At 40.5% G+C, this 19,606-nt stretch overlaps 1 protein-coding gene across 8 annotated transcripts in view; it reads right to left on the reverse strand.

Moving 5' to 3' along the window:
- The window catches only part of OSBPL1A (oxysterol binding protein like 1A), a 235,375-nt gene that overhangs the window by 99,299 nt on the left and 116,470 nt on the right, over window positions 1–19,606 (reverse strand). For 6 of the 8 annotated variants that reach the window (XM_063699127.1, XM_063699129.1, XM_019013908.4 and 3 more), the window contains exon 15: window positions 19,440–19,546. In XM_063699127.1, the coding sequence (XP_063555197.1) occupies window positions 19,440–19,546 (107 nt within the window). Of the gene's footprint in view, window positions 1–7,225; window positions 8,128–10,221; window positions 10,351–19,439; window positions 19,547–19,606 lie in introns of those variants that run through there. The other 2 variants (XM_019013905.4, XM_019013907.4) reach the window with 2 other exon arrangements.

The raw sequence follows: 19,606 nt of genomic DNA on the forward strand, positions 1-19,606 counted from the left end.
ACGTGGAGTTTATTGTACATCAATTATATGTCAATAAAGCTATAAAAAATGATAGCATTTAGCAATAGGAAGGGCATAGTAAAAAAACCACTCATATATTGACAATGGAAGTTAAAACAATAATACATTTCATATGTAGCCTTAAAAACATTTTTGGGCTGGACATGATGGCTCACAACCGTAATCCCAGCACTCTGGGAGGCTGAGACGGGCAGATTACTTGAGCCCAGGGGTTTGAGACCAGCTTGGGCAACAGGGCAAGACCCCATCTCTACAAAAAATACAAAAATGAGCCGGGTGTGGTGGTGCATGCCTGTGGTCCCAGCTATGAGGAAGGCTAACTTGGGACGATCATCTGACCCAGGGAAGTTAAGGCTGCAGTGAGCTGAGACCTCTGCAGTGAGCCAAGATCATGCCACTGCACTCCAGCCTAGGCGACAGAGCAAGACTTTGTCTCAAAAAATAAAAAATAAAAAATTTTTTCAAAGAATAGGTGTTTTTCAAAGAAAAATACTCACTCTGATATTACTGAAAATGATGTAAGATATTAAACAGCAAGATGCATTGTATTTGTGTTTGCACACTCATATGAATAAGCTAAGACACACCAAAATCCTGCTGGTGGTTGCTGGGACCTGGTTTTCATATTCTTCTCTATAAGCTCTAAAATAGCTTTCTGTATACTCCTGTATATCTTCCATATATATCTCATAATTCTATAATTAGCAAAATATTTTAAAATACGCCTACTTAGGAACTGATAATTGCATCATCAAATTTTGCATCAGATTGGAAATGCATCAGATGCAAAACAATGTTTGCAAGGTCCTCTTAAATACTGCAGAACATATAACTTTCTCAGACGTCTGGTATGGGAGCCCAATGTGAGAATTTAAGCACACTCCTGTCTCATCATGGTTGCAAAGCTTCGACCTAAAAATAGCTTGCTCTTACATAATCACTAGCCACAGATTTGTATATTTTACATATCCTCAAAATAAATAGTTTTTTTTTTTTGAGATACGCCACCAGAGGTAAACAATCATTTTTAAAAGCAGGGAAGTTTAATCATAATCTAAACAAATCTTGTTTTCAGAAGTTATTCAGGGGCTCTGCAATTGATAGTTTTGCTGATGAAAATAACTAGAAACAGTTATATGTAACAGAAGTAACACCATAGCAATGAATTGTCTAAATAAACTTTATTTGAATCATATACAATACCTTTATGTTAAGTGTATGATTCAGTAAGCTTTTACAAATATATATGCCACCATGTAACTAGCACCACCATCAAGATACAGGACATTTCCATTACCTCTCTCCCCCAAGTTCTCACGTGCCCCTTTCACGGTCACTCTCCCCCATGTGCTCCTTTCACGGTCACTCTCCCCCTTCCCTCCACCCCCTACCCAGGCAACCACTGCTCTGACTTCAATAACCATGGTTTAGGTTTGTCTGTTTTTGAACTTAAAATAAATGGAATCATGCAGGGTGTGTACTCTTATGTATCTAGCTTTTTTTTACTAGTATAATGTTCTTTAGATTCATCCATGTTTTTGCAACTATAAGCAGTTCTTTCCTTTTTACAAAGGACTATTCCACTGTACATTTATTCCATGATTTCCAGCTCCGCTTTTTACACGCCTTCAGCTCTGTCTCTGAAAATAGCTTTCTGTATATGGTAAACATTGTTAAGCCCAGAAAGACAATCACTTCGCTTTTTTAGAATTTTGATATTTTATTCTGTTTTGACAAGTGTTTTCACGGTTCTCAAACTGAGGTAAAAAATTTAAATGTGCTGGAATCACAGCTTAGGAGGTTATATGTCTATCCGAAGAAAACACTGCAAATATGTTAAAGCAGTGCTTCCCAAGTTTTGTCAGTATGTATGTTTACTTTACACCAGGTGCTGTGCTAAGTACGTGCTGTACTAGCTCATATGATCCTCCCCACCCACAATCTTGTGAGGTTTGCCACTGAACAACACACTTAAAAATGGTTACGATGGTAAATCATATGTATATTTTACCAAAAACAGAAAGCAATAAAACTTTTTCCTCCAAATACTGGACTAAAATATATAGTTAGGATGACTCATATTAACACACCAACAAAACCCCAAAACACTGCGATTGCAATATTTGCCATGTATTTTTACTTGAGTCCTTGATATTAGCTATAACAAAGTCACTATCAAAATGTATATATTCTTGACACAAAACCATAGCATAAGGTAAAAATATATTCCCAACACTTCATTTTTTTGAAACGGAGTCGCACTCTGTCACCCAGGCTGGAGTGCAGTGGCGCGATCTCGGCTCACTGCAACCTCTGCCTCCCAGGTTCAAGCGATTCTCCTGCCTCATCCTCCTGAGTAGCTGGGATTACAGGCATGTGTCGCTGCACCTGGCTAATTTTTTTTTGTATTTTTAGTAGCAAAATATCTCACCATGTTGGCCAGGCTGGTCTCAAACTCCTGACCTCAAGCTATCCGCCCACCTCTGCCTCCCAAAGTGCTGGGATTACAGGCGTGAGCCACTACATTCAGCCTATTCCTAACATTTTAACAACTATTTACTTAATACTACTAGCAGAAAAAAATCCCAAAATGTAATCAGCATATGTGAATGCACCCTGGGGCACAACAATATTCAATTAATTCACAAGAGAATGTTGGAATCTAGTGATTGCCAAACTGTAAGACTATGAAATTACAATACAGTTCCCAATAGGGATTGACGCAGGACCTACCAGTGATGAAGCCTACACAGAAACTGTGGATGAACCACAAACCAGGCTTTGAATTCTCTTAAGGCCAAAACAGAAAGAGAAATACAATCAATTGTGCCCTTTTAATTGTCCACCAGGAAAAAAAAAACACCAACTGTTCCTTGGAGAAAAGAAACTCCCTCTTTGCCCTTAGCTCTAATTTCTCATCCAGGATTATATAAAGCGGAGTAAGAGTATTAGAGGGCAAAATAATCATGTCGTTAAGGCTAATATTTTTTGAAATGCCCTTCAACAAAAATTAAGGGTGTAACTCCAACTTATAATTCAGTGAGGGCCATTTTTCTGAAAAATCAAGAAAACATAGTCCAGGCTATAGCATTCTGACAGTCCAGTTTAGCATTAAGATAAGGAATCTTAGGAAATAGACTACTTCTACATTTTCCCAAAATGCGACTTCTACCAAGCCAAATCTTCACAAAAAGATGGACAGCAATTTCCTGTTGAGAACCTGGAACACAGGTATTCTGTGCAAAATCAGAAGATATTTCAATACCCTTGGCCATCTGCTTATCTTATTTCTAAATGTGGCATCCTTTGGTCAAATTGAGAAAGTAGCTTATATAGATGGCCACATCCGCTTGGGCTGTCTAAAGACTTTTCCTAATTCTAGGCGTGTATGATATAGTTGGGCTGTTCTTTGGCATTAAATTTGGAGGCAGTTATCCTGGATTTAGTTCTAAGTTTTGCCCGCTCCTAGCGGCATACGCTTGGGCAAGTAAACGACACTCTCCTCCTGGCCCTAGCATCCTCTGTAAAATAAAGAATAGATCACTTTCAAACTTTTCTATGGAGGTACCGCAGTGGATGAATGGGTGCTTTTACTTTCATCAGTCTTATATACTGGCATCCACATCCTGCCTCCACTGCCAATAGAACCTCTGAAGACCATCAGACCAGATTTCTACAATCTAATACCGATTCTGAGACTTTGGGATTTTAAACAACTAGTCCTTAACACAAATACCACAAATAAATAAAATATTCAAAATTAAATAAGTTCTAACACAAGTAAGAAATTTTGGCCAGGCACAGTGGCTCACACCTGTAATCCCAGCACTTTGGGAGGCCGAGGTGGGTGGATCACCTGAGGTCAGGAGTTCGTCACCAGCCTGGCCAAGATGGTGAAACCCCATCTCTACCAAAAATATAAAAATTAACCAGCCATGGTGGCATGCGCCTGTAGTCCCAGCTACTTGGGATGCTGAGACAGAATTGCTTGAACCCAGGAGGCAGCGGTTTCAGTGAGCAGAGATCACGTTACTGCACTCCAGCCTGGGCGACAGAGTGATACTCCATCTTGGAAAAAAAAGAAAAAGAAAAAGAAATTTACTAAGAATTATGCTCACAAATCATTTCTAATCCAGCTGTTCAGAACCCAGAAAAACAACAACAAAAATCTCCCTCACAAAAACATTATTATAAGTGAGGGCTGATTTCTCAAGTAAACTCAAAAAGGCCCAGTGTCCTGAATGTAGCAAATAATTAGGCAAAAGAACAGTTGATGTCACCAGAGCATAGCATGTAGCATGTTGTCACCGGAGCATAGCATCTTCCCTGCCACTGTGTGTAACAGTGTGTCCATGTCTGCAGCCTGGGTGGTTATGAGCTCCCCTCTCCCAGGGGAAAGACATCTCCCCTGCATCTCTCTTGACCACTGAGCACAACCATTGTGCTTCTTGTTATTCCCATCACCACCTACTGCTTCCCATCGGGGTTTCTCTCCTCCAACACACCATGCCACAAACCAGTTTTGCTCCCTTTCTCTCCCTGAGTTGTGCACAAGTTCCTTTTAAGATATTTTCGTGAGAATAAAACATGGAAACTGACAGGTTTCTCCTTATTGCATCTGAATGTCACAGCCACCTGTGATGTAGAAAGAAAGGGTCTGCGTTAACGACTCCGTGTTACACAAAAGAACGTGAGCCTTGGAGTAAGTTGCCCAGAGTCAAAGAGCAAGAAAAGGGTCCCTGTTACTGAAACCCATGCCTGGGGACCCTACATAATAGCAGGTTTGAGTTCTATCATTTATGCCTTCCTCCCTGGCTTTCCCCACACTCTCCCCGGCTCTGTCTTCAGCTGGTCTGCATAAAGCATAACACAGATCATGAGGTAAACAATGGTGAGCCTTTGAGCATCTAAAGAAAACCAGACACAGGTTATCCTGGCTTGTTCCTCTTTGGTGTTGGGGCCAAGGTTCTGAAAAGAAGGAAAGGGGGAGATGAATATGTTAAGCAGATGGAAAAATCCTCAAAGTGTAGGAGAGAGAAAACAAGGGAGAAAGAAAAAAGGTGGAAAAGGAAACAAGGGGATGAGGGTCATTCTTCTACCACTCAAGAATAGAAAAGAAAGTATGAAGGAAAAAGAGGAAGAAGGTGAGCAGTAGGTGAGGAAAAGAAACAGAAATGCCAAGCAGTGGAAACAGGACAAGGTGGCTCACAGAAAAAACTTGGAAGTCATCCAAACCTTCTGTACATTTTAGGCTTTTTAAATGTTAGGGGGATAGTACCTAGACTCCATTCATAAGCAGTCTTCAGGCTGGAAAGATGGAGTCTACAAAAATATATTATTAGAGTCTAAAAAATAAACCAACGGCTAAAGCTAACAGTGATACATTCACGAAATTACAAAATGCTAGAACTACGAAATATACAACTAGAAATCCGGAAAGGAAAAACTTTGAATTATCCAGGTTCAAAAGACAGAGGATAATAAATGTTCTAAAGAAAAAAATAAAACTCAAAAAACTGATACAGATAATTGTAAAATTTAATTTTAAAAAAGATGCAATAGATAAGAAACTAAAGACCGTTCTTTGAAAAGTAATCCAAAAAAGCTTTAATGAGACTTATAGGGAGTGACTGACATTCATTTGAAAAGAAATTTATTTGGAGATATCCAAGTCAGTATTAGAAAAAAGAAAATGGAAAAAGTTTAGGAAAGATATATAATTACAGATCCAACCTAAGTTAAAAAAAAAAGAAAGAAAATTATGAATACCTTTATAATACATTTCAAAACTTAAAAGAATTCCTAAAAATATATAACTTGTCAAAACTGACCCAAAAAGAAATAGAAAACTAAAATAATCCTAGAAACATTAAATAATGTAGTTATTAGTTAAAAAAAAAACTTTACAAAGATAAGGTGGTTTTATAAGAAAGTTCTAAATTTTCAAGGAACAGATCATTTCAATTTTATACAAAACAGCAAAGGAGGGAATACTCCTAAACTCACTTTATGAGGTCAGTATAACCTTGATATTAAGCCCTGATGAGGACAGAACAAAAAAAGAAAATTACAAGTCAATCTTACTTATAAACATACATACTAAAATAGATACTAAAATCCAAAGGAAACCAAATTGAGAACAATGTTAAAGATAATACATCATAACCAAATTAGGTTTATTCCAAGTACACAAGGATGGCTGGCTTGGCACTGGAAAAAGTCCAAATATATCATTTACCAGCTTAGCAGATTTAAAAAACCATACAACCCTTTTAATAGACACCAAAGAACATCTGACAAAACTCAACACCCTTTAATGATAAAAAAAATTTTCAACAATATATGAAAGGAAACTCTTTAAATCTGGTAAATGGTATTTGTTAAATACCATTCTTAACAGTGAATCATTAGAAGTTAGAGGTATGCCTTTTTTTTTTTCTAAATCAGGGATGAACATGAATCCTACCATCTCAGCTTCTATGCAACATTGTCCTGAAGGCCCTAGCCAGTAAATGAAGAATTACAAAAAGAAATGAAATGTATAAGAATTGAAAAAAAGGAATAAAATTACAATCATCTACAGATTATGAATGTCTACAAAGTCTATCTTCATCATTTGTTTCCTCACCTCCCTCACACTTACTCCTTTGCACGCTGCAATCTGGCTTCCTCTTATGTCAAGCTTCCTTTTTTTGTTGTTTATTTTTTATTTTTGAGACAGGTCTCACTCTGTCACCCAGGTTGGAATGCAGTGGTGCAGTCTCGGCTCACTGCAACCTCCCCTTCCCAGGCCCAAGTGATCCTCCTACCTCGGCCTCCCAAGTACCTGGGACCACAGGTGCACACCACCACACCCAGCTAATTTTTAATATTTTTTTGGGGAGAGACAGGGTTTCGCTATGCTGCTGAGGCTGGTCTCAAATTCCTGAGCTCAGAGGATCCACCTGCTTCAGCCTCCCAAAGTGCTGGGATTACGGGTGTGAGCCACCGCACCTGGCCCTATACGAAGCTTCTAAAACTTCCAAAAATCAAAGATTTCAATGACCAACCACCATGGCACACATATACCTATATAACAAATCTGCATGTTCTGCACATGTACCCCGTTTTTTTTTGTTTTTGTTTTTTAGAAAAAATAAAGGAAAAAAAAAGATTCCAATGACCACCTGGCTACCAAATACAATGGACATGCTTCAGTTCTTACCTGTCCTCTGGGCAGCTTGTCTCCCTTGATCTCCCCTGTTCTAGAGTTCCTCCTGCCTCTCCGGTCGCCTTTTCTCAGTCATCTCCACTGGCTCCCTTTCTTTCACTTGTCTTTTAAGCGTCAGTATTCGATCTTTTGATTTCAAACTTGTTCAAGCGTCTTCTCCTAGGTAATATTATTCATTCCTTTGACCTCAATCACCATGTTGACTTAGGTGGCTCCCAATGCTAATGATTCTCAAATTTTTATCAGACACCTAAGGACAATCTTACTTGAACATAATAGCATGTCCAAAAGGCAACTCATCTTTCCACATTCCCTCAATTCCCTACCTTAATCACCTCTATACAGTATGACTTGTGCCATAAACCTGGGTGTCACCTATGGCTCCACCTTCATTCCCCACATTCCCTGGAGTACCAGCTCCTATTCATGTCGTTTGTTTCTGAAGCATCTCTGCTCTGCATCCCCCTTTCCTTCTCCACAGTCACTAACTTGGTTCAGTCCCTGATTATGTCTCTTGAGTTCCTGCACCTGGTTGTCCTGTTTGCAGACCTGTGCTCCTCTCTAATCCTTCTCATAAGGAGCAAATCTCATTAAATCTGATTAAAATCTTTCAGTGACTCTAACTGCCCAAGATAAGTTTCGAACTCTATAAGCATACTTTACAAAGTCCTTCAAAAGGACCCTGCTTCTATCTTTTAGACTGGACTTTCTCTTTATTCTTTCCCCTCCATTCCAGTCTTCACGATTTGCTAAAATTTACCCTCTTCTGTTGCTTCTGGGTATGTTGCACCTTCTGTAAGAATTTATTTAGTCACCTGACACCCGTATAAGTCAGATGACTACATAGATTTTAGTCATCTAGTTTTATGAAGACAGACTGGTCTAGCAGTCTCTTATAAGGTAAACAACCTATAAATATTTATCAAATGACTCAAAAAAAAGTCACAGAAAGTAATAGACATCAAATCCTCAATGGACCATTATAAAAATGTATAGGGGTTACACCCTTAAGACTCTGAAGTTAAAATGAAAGGAAAATTATGTCTGCCTATATAACTCACGCAAAATTAATCAGAGTACAAGCCAGGCACTGCATTCTATATTGGGAATATGGTACGGAATAAGACAAACACAGTCACATGCAGATTATAGTTTTGGTACCATCGTGAGATACAAAAACTTATCAGGATAGATCTTGAGTCACATCAAGCATGACAAGCCTAACACACACACACACACACACACACACCATGCTAATTAAAACCTTATGTATTTTGTTCAAAAATTCCCCAAAAGTTATCACAATGAAATCCAGCTTCAGTTTACATAAACTTCATTTTATTTATAACTTATGTCTTAGCTGTTTCCAAAATTAATTTGTAGCTATATCTCTGGACTATATATAAAATAAACTGAAAATTTTAGGAATATATGTTGAATAATGTGGACTGAATAACAATTCTAAATTTCTATTTTTAGAGGAATTAAAATATTTCTTATAATTCTCAGAAAGCTGATAAACAGTCATATATTTGAATGCCAGAAGTAGTAAGTTTAGCCAACCTTTTTATAAAGAATGTAAATGATAAATGTCAAAAATTGTACATGGAGCTTAGATTATGATGTTGCATAATTATTTTCTCAGTTATGCACAATATTTAAACATGCTCAAACTATTTATAAACTACCCTGAATATCAGTAAGACCTTTGCTTTAATATGGAAAACCTAACAGGCTCTTTTACTTCCCCCCCATTATGCAGGGCTCACAACTGGGGGCAAAGAAATTATACGGGTCACTTTCACTGTCAATACAATCTCCTAAATTTAACCTTTAAAGGGTTTCTAAAGGGGGGAGACTAGAGTCCAGCAACTATATTCAGGCTGATACAAGTTCCTTTAAAACTCCAGTCTGGCAAAAGTAGCACTGGGACAGAGGCTGAAATAGCTCCCTGGTAGTTATGCTCAGATTAAATATCCACTAAACAGAAATTGAGTTACCTTGCCAAAGACATCAGCTTAGGGACTAAAAATCAAATTTGATTTGGAGAGGAGATTAACTTCGGTGTGTCCTCAAAATGGAAAGCAAGTTTGTATTCAGACACCCCCCACCCCACCCCGTTTTCCTGCCTACACATTATTCCACCAACACACATTTCAAGCATTTTTCTCTCTCGAAAAAGATTCCTGCTAAGCAATGCCTTAATTCAGTCTTTGAACCGAATTAAAATTAAGAAACTTTTAATAGCCTTAATAACTCAGAAAAGCTGTACTAAGCTCTTCTCTGGCATCTTCCTCCCCTTACCACCCTCTCTCCAAACCCAGAAAAATCCAGCACAACAGAAAGCACAAAACAACTAGCCACATGCTCTGAATGCTAGGAAACGTGATTCCCCGCTGGTTTAGGCTACAAAGAAAGCCTGTGAGTAATCAAAAATCCTTAATCAAAACATTAAAGTTAAAAGCCACCTCCCCATTCCTCAACACAAATAGAATTTCCCTTTCTCTCCTTAATCCGCTCATGCACTTCTCGTATTCTTGGAATTTCAGCGGCCTCTGAACAGCGGATGGTAAGTTCATCTCAATGTCAGCCGGAGCACAGCCATGCGAAAAATCACTAACTTGGAAGGTTATTTAGGACAATAATGTCTTTCACTGTCTTACTCCTCCCACTCCAGCCCTTCTTGACCTAATACCAATATTCAACTGAGAAACACATCAGTCCACGGGCTTTTTCCCCAGGGGCTCTTCCTGCAGGAACCCCACGGCAGGGAGACACGCACTGGGAAGAGAGCAGGGTCTCCCGGCTGGTGCGCCCCTCCCCACGCGCCCGCGGCTGCACCCCACTCTGCACACACACGTCTAACTATTCTTGGATCTACTCACATCCCTGGATCAAGTCTGGCCGCCCTCCCCGCTCCGTCCCCCCGGCGTCCTCCGTGGCCCCAGGCTGCCCCGCAAAGCCACCGAGCTGCAAATACACCCACCTACCTGGGCCAGATCCGAGGACCCCGGCTGGCGCGCTCCACCCTGCGCACCTCGCAAGCTCCAGCGCGAATGCGCTCGGCCTGCTCCTCCTCCTCCCCTCCAGTCGAGCCGAGGCGAGCCGATCCGGGAGGCGCGACCCAGGGCGGCCCGCAAGGTCTCCCTAAGTCACCTTCGCACAGCCTGCCCCTGGCTCCGGCCGGGCAGCAGCGCCAGCCTTCCCCAGCGAGGTCGGGCAGAGGCGTTGCCCGCCAGCGGCCCCGGACTCCCGCGCCGCGCCCGCCCGCCCGGGCCGCAGAGGTCTGCACTGGCCCTCCGCCGCCGCTGGCTCGGCCGCAGACCCGCCCTCCGGGGCTCGCGGGGAGAGCGCGGGCGGGCGGCGGCAAGGCCTGCGGCGGGCGGCTCCCTGCGCGCGGCGGGCAGCGTCCGGGCCGCTCCTCCCCTTCCCCAGCGCCGCTGGCGGGCGGAGGCGCAGGTAGGGACCGCCGGGGAAGCCTGCACGGCCCTCCGAGGAGAGGTCGGGGACTGCTCCTTGGGCTCTACGTGAGTGCCGCGCCGAGGCGCCTGCGAGGTCCTAGAGCTGCTGTGCGCTCGGCCCTCTCCTGGAGACACCGGCCCTGGCAACTTTTTTTTTTTCTTTTTTCTTTTTTTTTTTAACCAGCCCGCCCCTCGGGAAACTCTGGAAAGCAAAGGAATCTTCTCTCCATTCCTGCCTGTCACTTAATCCGGCTTATGCTGAAGCGTTCGCGTTTACGGTTCCAAAACCAAGACTGAAAGGCAGTCTTCACATATTTATTGTTTATACCCTAGTTGGGACACTGAGCAACAAGGAAAACAACGGTATTAATCCTACTACCGTGAAACCTACTTAGGTAAAATTATTCCAGCCAGGCTTGAAGGGCAAAGGTTCAGAGGACAGGAAAACCCACCACCCAAATACCACACTTAAGTGGGATGTTCAGGTTAATGAAATTTATGGTTAACTGTAACACTCTGATGGAGGGAAAAAAATCTTTTTGTTTCAACATGTTTCAAACCTTTCACCTTACTAAAGTGTTTAACTCTGTCCTCATACTTTAGTGAGTTCAGAGTAAAAATGAACAAAATTAAATATTTCTTTCACAAGATCCTAGGTACTTTAAGTCCTATTGAAATCGGTGGTAGCTGTAATTGCACTACAGACCTAGAATGTGTTAAAGACCATTCCAGGCCATGCTGGGAAAATTGGGAATGAATGTCAGTGAGGTTTCATGACATCTTTGTTTTCATTGTTATTTTATTTATTTATTTATTTATTTTTTTTTTTTTTTGGAGACAGAGTCTTGCTCTGTCGCCCAGGCTGGAGTGTAGTGGCACAATCTCAGCTCACTGCAACCTCCACCTCCTGGGTTCAAGTGATTCTCGTGCCCCAGCTTCCTGAGTAGCTGGGATTACAGGCCTGCACCACCACACCCAGCTAATTTTTTGTATTTTTAGTAGAGACGGGGGTTTTGCTATGTTGGTCATGCTGGTCTCCAACTCTTGGCATCAAGGGATCCACCTGCCCTGGCCTCCCAAAGTGCTGGGATTACAGGCGTGAGCCACCACACCCAGCCTCATGGCATCTTTGAAAAGTCAGTTTATTTCTTTTACTTTTTTCACTCAAAATAATAACTGTTACTGTATTTGGAAAAATCATGTATGGAAAGAGGAGTCCCTGCTACAGAATCTCTCCCTAGGCCCTGAAAATTAGAGAATGAATTCAGTTTATAAAAGTAGTGCTAGGTAGCAAAACAATGAACAACAAATTACCTTCTTGTTTTAAAAGGCAATCTACATGGCCCCTAAATGTGCCAGGTACTGTACTGAAGCACCTCACATAAAATAGCACATATATGCGCTCAATTTCAGATGTGGAAACAGAATTCCTAAACATATATTCATTTGTTCAAGGTCGAGGTAGCAGAGTTTAGCTCCAGATTGGTCTGATCCCAAAGCCTGAATTTTTTCCTTTGTACATTCATTATTCATTCATTCAAATATTTATTCACCATCTACCACATGCCAAGTACCATGCTACAAAAATAACTAAGATACAGTTGCTTCCTTAGGGAGCTCCAGTTTGTGAATATATAATGATACAATATGATAAATTCTATGACAGCCAGGAACTCATGGAGCAGCAGGGACACCTCACCTAGTTTTGAAGGGTGGAGCCTGGATGAGGAAATGGTTACAGTCATCCAACAGAGCAACCCTGAGAATTTATCTCACAGAACAGCAATGGGGAACTGTATGCTGGAGTCAGGGAAGACAGAGTAAAGGGAGATAGGCAACCAAGATATTAAAAAATCAAATTGAACCGGGCACGGTGGCTCACACCTATAATCCCAGCACATTGAGAGGCCGAGGCAGGCAGATCACTTGAGGTCAGGAGTTCTAGACCAGCCTGGCCAAATGGCAAAACCCCGTTTCTACTAAAAATACAAAAATTAGCCGGGTATGGTGGTGTGTGCCTGTAATCCCAGCTACTCAGGAGGCTGAGGCAGGAGAATTGCTGGAACCCAGGAGGCAGAGGTTGCGGTGAGCCAAGACTGTGCCGCTGTACTCTAGCCTGGGCAACAGAGCGAGACTCCTTCACAAGAAAAAAAAAAAAAAAATGACAGGACTTGATTAAAGATAGGGAGGAAGAAGGAGGATGAACCAAAGCCAGTTCCCATGATCCTGGCCTGAATTACTGAATGGGTGGCAAGTCTATGAGTTGAATGGATAACTCAGTTTGAGACACGTTGGTTTTGAAATGCTTCTGATATAAGCATATGTAAATGTTCAAAAGGGAGCTGGATATATTAGATCAGAACTCAGAAGTCTGAGGTGGAGACATCTGAGTCCTCAGGGAATTCTAGTTAAAAGAATGGGTGACATCATCCAGGGAGAATATGAGGAGTGAGAAGGTCACTCACAGAAACCTAGGTAATACTAATATTTAATACATAGGCAGATGAAAAAATGCTTTAGAAGGTGGCTGAGGCCAGGCGTGGTGGCTGAAGCCTGTAATCACAGCACTTTGGGAGGCCAAGGCGAGTGTATCACTTCAGTTCAGAAGTTTGAGACCAGACTGGTTAACATAGTGAAACCCCATCTCTACTAAAATACAAAAAATTAGCTGGGTGTGGTGGCATGCACTTGTAATCCCAGCTACTCAGGAAGCTGAGGCAGGAGAATCGCTTGAACCCGGGAGGCTGAGGTTGCAGTGAGCCAAGATGGCACCACTGCACTCCAACCTGGGCAACAGAGTAAGACTCCATCTCAAAAGAAAAAAAAAAAAAAAGGTGACAGAGAGGGAGCTGCTACAAAGGAAGGAGAAGCCAAAAGAGGCGGCACTGTGGAAGCCACAGCGCAATTCCAAAAAACAGGAAGTAGTCACATGCCAGGCCCTTCAGAGGACAAGCAAGACAATTTTTAAATGTCCTTTGATTTAGCAATAAGGAAATACTGGCAAGAACAGTTTCGGTGGACTTGCTGAAAATTAAGAAGTAGAAACAGAAAGTATCACATTTTCAAAAATGGAATTGGAAAAGGATGCAGGGAGATAGACAAAAGCTATAAATAAGGGGGTAGAGAATTCCAAAGAGAGGAGCTATTTTTTGAAGCAAGGTCCCCAGAGAAGCAGAATGGAAGGAGACAGATACCTCCAGCAAAAGGCTAGAAGAAAGTATAGGAGCAGATGCAGATAAAAACTGGAGTGAAGAGTGGTAGGGAGTGGAGCCATATACAGTGACTGCCTCATGTTTAACAAAGGAATTCTGCTCAGAGTGGAAGGAGATCTGAGGGGACTACAGAGACAGCAGGCGAGAGACGGGTGCAGGCCCAAAAGAGCTGTTAAGAACATTAGGGAACAAAAGATATCAGGGTCACAAAATGACTACAGGACTGCCCGACAGCAAAGGAAATGAAATGAATGGAAGAGATCATGACTTTGTAGAGCTGTAAGTTCACATGAACACATGATTTCTCTTCAAAGATACCAGTGTCCAGTCCAAAGAAGCAGTACAGAATTCCAACCCTTCAGACGGTTCCAATGTAGGGTCTGAATCTTTCCATTATACCACAAAATTAGTCCCACTCTCTTTTTTTTTTTTTCTTGAGACGGAGTCTCGCTCCGTTGCTCAGGCTGGAGGGCAAGGGTGCAATCTCGCTCACTGCAATCTCTGCCTCCTGGGTTCAAGCGACTCTCCTGCCTCAGCCTCCCGAGTAGCTGGGATTACAAGTGCCTGCCACCACGCCCGGCTAATTTTTTGTATTTTTAGTAGAGACGAGGTTTCACCATGTTGGACAGATTGGTCTCAAACTCCTAACCTCAGGTGATCCACCACCTCAGCCTCCCAAAGTGCTGGGATTACAGGCATGAGCCACCATGCCTGGCTGACACCACTCTCATTCCAGTCATACAGTTGGGTCACAGCTTTTCAGCAGTTAGGAGATTTCACATGAAATATGTATAAAACACTTGATAAGTGAGCTTCTACTAACTTTAAATGGGCAGTTCTTACCTTGGAAAAATTGGTATGACTAACATCAAGGAAGCTCGATAGTACACAAAATGAGGAGGGCATCCTCTGGCAAGGAAAACTACAGAAACAAATATAATTCCAGAAACCAGTTTCTGGCATTTTGAATGGAACTCTCAGACCAGGCTAAGAAAAGACCCAGCACTCACATTCTGTTATACTGTTTCCAAGAAAACTACCCTAAAAACAGCATCTAGGTTTTTCTTCAGTAGATCAACCACAAACTTTACAAAGTATTTTACATATTGCCATTTTCTCAACAGCATAAGCAGTTTTTTTGTTTGTTTTTTTGTTTTTTTGAGACAGAGCTCTTGTTGCCCAAGCTGGAGTGCAATGGCCTGATCTCGGCTCACTGCAACCTCCGCCTCCTGGGTTCAACGGATTATCCTGCCTCAGCCTCCCGAGTAGCTGGGATTACAGGCATGTGCCGCCACACCTGGCTAATTTTTTGTATTTTTAGTAGAAATGGGGTTTCACCATGTTAGCCAGCCTGGTCTCGAACTCCTGACCTCAGGTGATCCACCACCCCCCCCCCTCAGCCTCCCAAAGTGCTGGGATTACAGGCATGAGCCATAGGCCATAGCAGTTTTATTTACAAATAAAATCTTCCTACAATAATGCCTCATTTATTTATAGCTCCTATGAAAACCTCGATTATGTAGATCATATCAGTACATCCTCAAATAAGCAAAAAACACCCACGTACCACAGAAATAGAAGGCATGAAGGCCTGCGCACACTGTAAACCCCCAAGATTCTCATAGAGAGCCAGTTTACTCTGACTGGACATAATTTTATGGAGTTTGGTTATCTAGTTTTCTTTTTAATAAACAGGAGATTAGAAACAGTAAATCAGAGGCATCAGTATTCCACTGCTAGAGTCAGGTACACAGTTAATTTGAAAAATCAAGAGAGGTGATTTTTAAAAACCTATAAAGAGCAAACAAGAGTCCAAAAAGCATTGGCAGGACCAGGCCATTTAGTAGAAAAACACAGACTCACATAAACATTATCCCCTGAGGGCATCTCTGTATTAAGGCACAGAATTATTATTGACATACAAAAGGCCAATCTTGAGACACCTAGAAAACATAAAATTATGGCCTGACAAGGGCTTGTAAAAAAAAAAAAAAAAGAAATAAACATAAAATTAAGTTTTAAAGTTTTAGGTTAAGAAGTAAATGTGGAACATTTAGAATAACTGCCATCAAAAAAGACTAGAATAAAAACAGCGTTGCTGCTGTGGGGGCTGGGGTCACTTACATCTACTGGATCCCTGTTTCGTGCCAGTCCCTACAGAGGTGTTTTACCAATATGATCGCATTTACTCTTTAAAACAATCCCTTTTGGGTGGTCACCATTTTAAATAGGAGATTGTATTTTAAAACTGAGTCAAAGAGAGCAAATAGCAGAGCCAGGAATTAGAGCCAGGTCTGTAGGTCTTCAAAGCTTATGCCTGCTCTTTTAATAAAATTTCCAGATAATAGAAATGTAATTTATAATGCCAGATAAAAAAGGTATTACAGCACATAATTACACCACTCTGACCTCGATTACGCTGTTAAATTCCTATGTTGTAATCCTTATGCATTTGAAAGACTAACTTTAGAAATGCCACTTACCTTTCAAATATTTTGCAGTGCCTTCTCACTGTTTATCTTATTGTTGAGAAGGAAATCCATGGATTCTAAGTGTTTCATGGAGTTGATAATTTCATATAATTACTCAGAAGATATCTTCAATACATTCCAAAAGTTTGAAACATTAAATGCTAGTTATTAAACAGAATACTGTGTTCCACGCAGTATGCTAACATACTCTATATATGTAACATTCATCTACATATAGTTGATGCCCACGCCCAACTCTGAGGTGTTTATTTTCATTTTACAGAAACTTGTCCCACAGTTGGAGAAAAGTTAGAGAAAGAGTGAGATTAAAAACGGGTCCACCAGACTTTCAGACCAGTGCTTCTAAAAGCTTGCTATATGGTTTCCCTTATTCAAAATATGAAGACAACAAGGTTCAGAGAAGTGAAGTAGCCTTGTCATTTAAACAACAAGGATGGAAACACAACACGATCATTCCAACGATAGTGGTCAAATAAAAGTTCTTTAGACAATGCTACTTCCTCTCAAAACAAAATAAATCCACTGTTACACACATAAAAGCTCCAAGATACTATCAGAAAAGAGAGGCTACAAATGTTAATTAGTTAAGATCTTACAATAACTGTTAACTTTTATTCAGGGCTTACTATGTGTCTGGTACTATGCTAAGTATTTTGCTTACATTATCTTATTTAATCCTCATGATAAATTTAAGAGGCTAAAAGAGGTCAATTAGCCTAAACTTTAGGCTAACATTCTTGCACATCTAAAAAACCTAAAGAATTAGGTTATTTTTTAAGCAGATAGTTTAAAAATTAGAATAGGTTGATTGCTTCAGAAATTAAACATGAACCAACATAACGCGTTACTTCCAATCTAATGTTCAGCCTTAAAACCATATATCTCTAGAACAAGAAAGCTATCGATACATCCATCAGGTACCACATAAGAGACATGAGTGAAATGCGGTTTTACAAGGTACTAAATATTTCATGAATCCTATGACATCATATTTTATTAATTTCAAAGATATTCTGAATGCAACCATCCTGTTCAGATTTATTTAGAACACTAAATCATCTGTTATTTAAATAAACTTACACATGAAATTTGCAAACCACCAAAAATAGAAGTGCTGAGGAGGGATATTTTCAAACAGTATTAAAAAATCAACCATTTGAAATGTTTAATGAACAATTATGTTTTCCTGTGATAGTTAATATAATTCTATTAAAGGACTTTTGGGAAGTTTGTTTTAAATGATTATTATTTCCATATTTGTCTTATTCTCCAAATAAATTAATATGTAGAATTGGTGCTACATATAGCAAACACAGCATTTAAAAATGTGTATATGCTCGCCATGGAGGCTCATGCCTGTAATCCCAGCACTTTGGGAGGCCGAGTCGGGCAGATGGCTTGCATCTAGGAGTTCCGGACCAACCTTGGCAACATAAAAAGGCCCATTTCTTAAAAAAAAAAAAAAAAAAAAAAAAATCAACTGGGCATCATGGTGCATGCCAGTAGTCCCAGCTACTTGTGAGGCTGAGGTGGGAGGATCACTTGAGCCCAGAAGGCTGAGGCTGCAGTGAGCCATGACTGCACCACTGTACTCCAGCCTGGGCAACAGAGTGAGACCCTGTCTCAAAAAAAAAATTGTATATGAATTCATAAGGATCCCTTTCTAGTCATGAGAAAATAAATTGTTAGATCTTTACATATTAGAGGAAAATATATAAAAGCAATTTCATCTATCTTCTTTTACCAAAACCTAGTCTCTAACCAAAAGGTACAAGTAAACTAAAACAAGAATAAGAAATTTGGTATCTTAATCTAAAATACTGAAGATTAGACATATATATATAAATTAACAAAATGGAAAAGAAAGCCTAGTGACACTTGACTTACATTGAAATCATAAAAATGAGGGGAAAAACAGCAAAACAAGAAAAATCCTAATTCTGGCAACCAAAACACATCTTTGTAACTTTTCAATCCTTTGAAAATGAATCACTGATAGCTCAGCATACCACTCTTACCATATTTGGTTTTCTTTTCTTTTCTTTTCTTTTCTTTTTTGGAAACAGGGTCTCACTCTGTCACTCAGGCTGGAGTACAGTAGTGCAATCTTGGCTCACTGCAGCCTCTGCCTCCTGGGTTCAAGTGATTCTCTGGCTGATTTTTTTTTGAGACAGAGTCTACTCCATCACCCAGGCTGGAATGCAGTGGTGCAATATCGGCTTACTGCAACCTCTGCCTCCCAGGCTCAAGTGATTCTCTTGCCTCAGCCTCCCAAGTAGCTGGATTACAGGTGTGCGCCACCACGCCTGGCTAATTTTTGTATTTTTAGTAGAGATGGGGTTTCATCATGTTGGCCAGACTGGTCTCGAACTCCTGACCTCAAGTGATTGGCCACCTTAGCCTCCCAAAGCGCTGGGATTATAGGCGTGAGCCACCACGCCTGGCCTAATTTTTGTATTTTTTGGTAGAGACAGGGTTTCAGCATGCTGGACAGGCTGGTTTCGAACTCCTGACTTCAGGTGATCTGCCCGCCTCAGCCTCCCAAAATGCTGGAATTACAGGCATGATCCACCATGCTCAGCCCTTACTCATATTTAGAAAAGCAAATGGCAAACTGTTGAAGGGTAAGAGAGTGAAGGGAAAGAACACAAAAAAATTTAATCCATTGAGCTTAGTTTACATAGATAAGTATGATAGTACTCTATTTCCTAAATAAAAGTATTTTTTAATGTAAAGACCTTCCGTTTCTAGAATATTTTCACATCTCTCTTACTGAAGTGTCATAACAATCCTGAGTAGATCAATTTTAAGTATACTTATTAAATATGGCTACATCAACAAATTCAAAAGATATGAACACAAGTTATTTCATCCTGCTTAATCAATAATAAATAAGTTCTAAATTTTTGTGACAAATGAAGCTTTCCTTTGTTAATACTAATTTTTTCCTACCTTTGAACAATTTGAAAGCAATGACTTCATGGACAACCACGCATGCAACATCCAAACAATTATTTTACAAATTCAATTCTGAACTACCTACCCCTTCTTGTTTGGTGAAGAGATTAAGGCAATCAGTCAAAGCTACACAAGTTTCTCTAGAAGCTTCTGAGACAACTTCAACTTTCTGAAGAAATGATGGAAGCATTTCTATAAAGAAAAAAATAAATACAGTGAGTGGGATTTTAAGGAATCTTAAGGTAAACTAAG

The sequence above is a fragment of the Gorilla gorilla genome, chromosome 17 (assembly GCF_029281585.2).
Source record: "Gorilla gorilla gorilla isolate KB3781 chromosome 17, NHGRI_mGorGor1-v2.1_pri, whole genome shotgun sequence".
In the NCBI taxonomy this organism is placed as follows: Eukaryota; Metazoa; Chordata; class Mammalia; order Primates; family Hominidae; genus Gorilla; species Gorilla gorilla.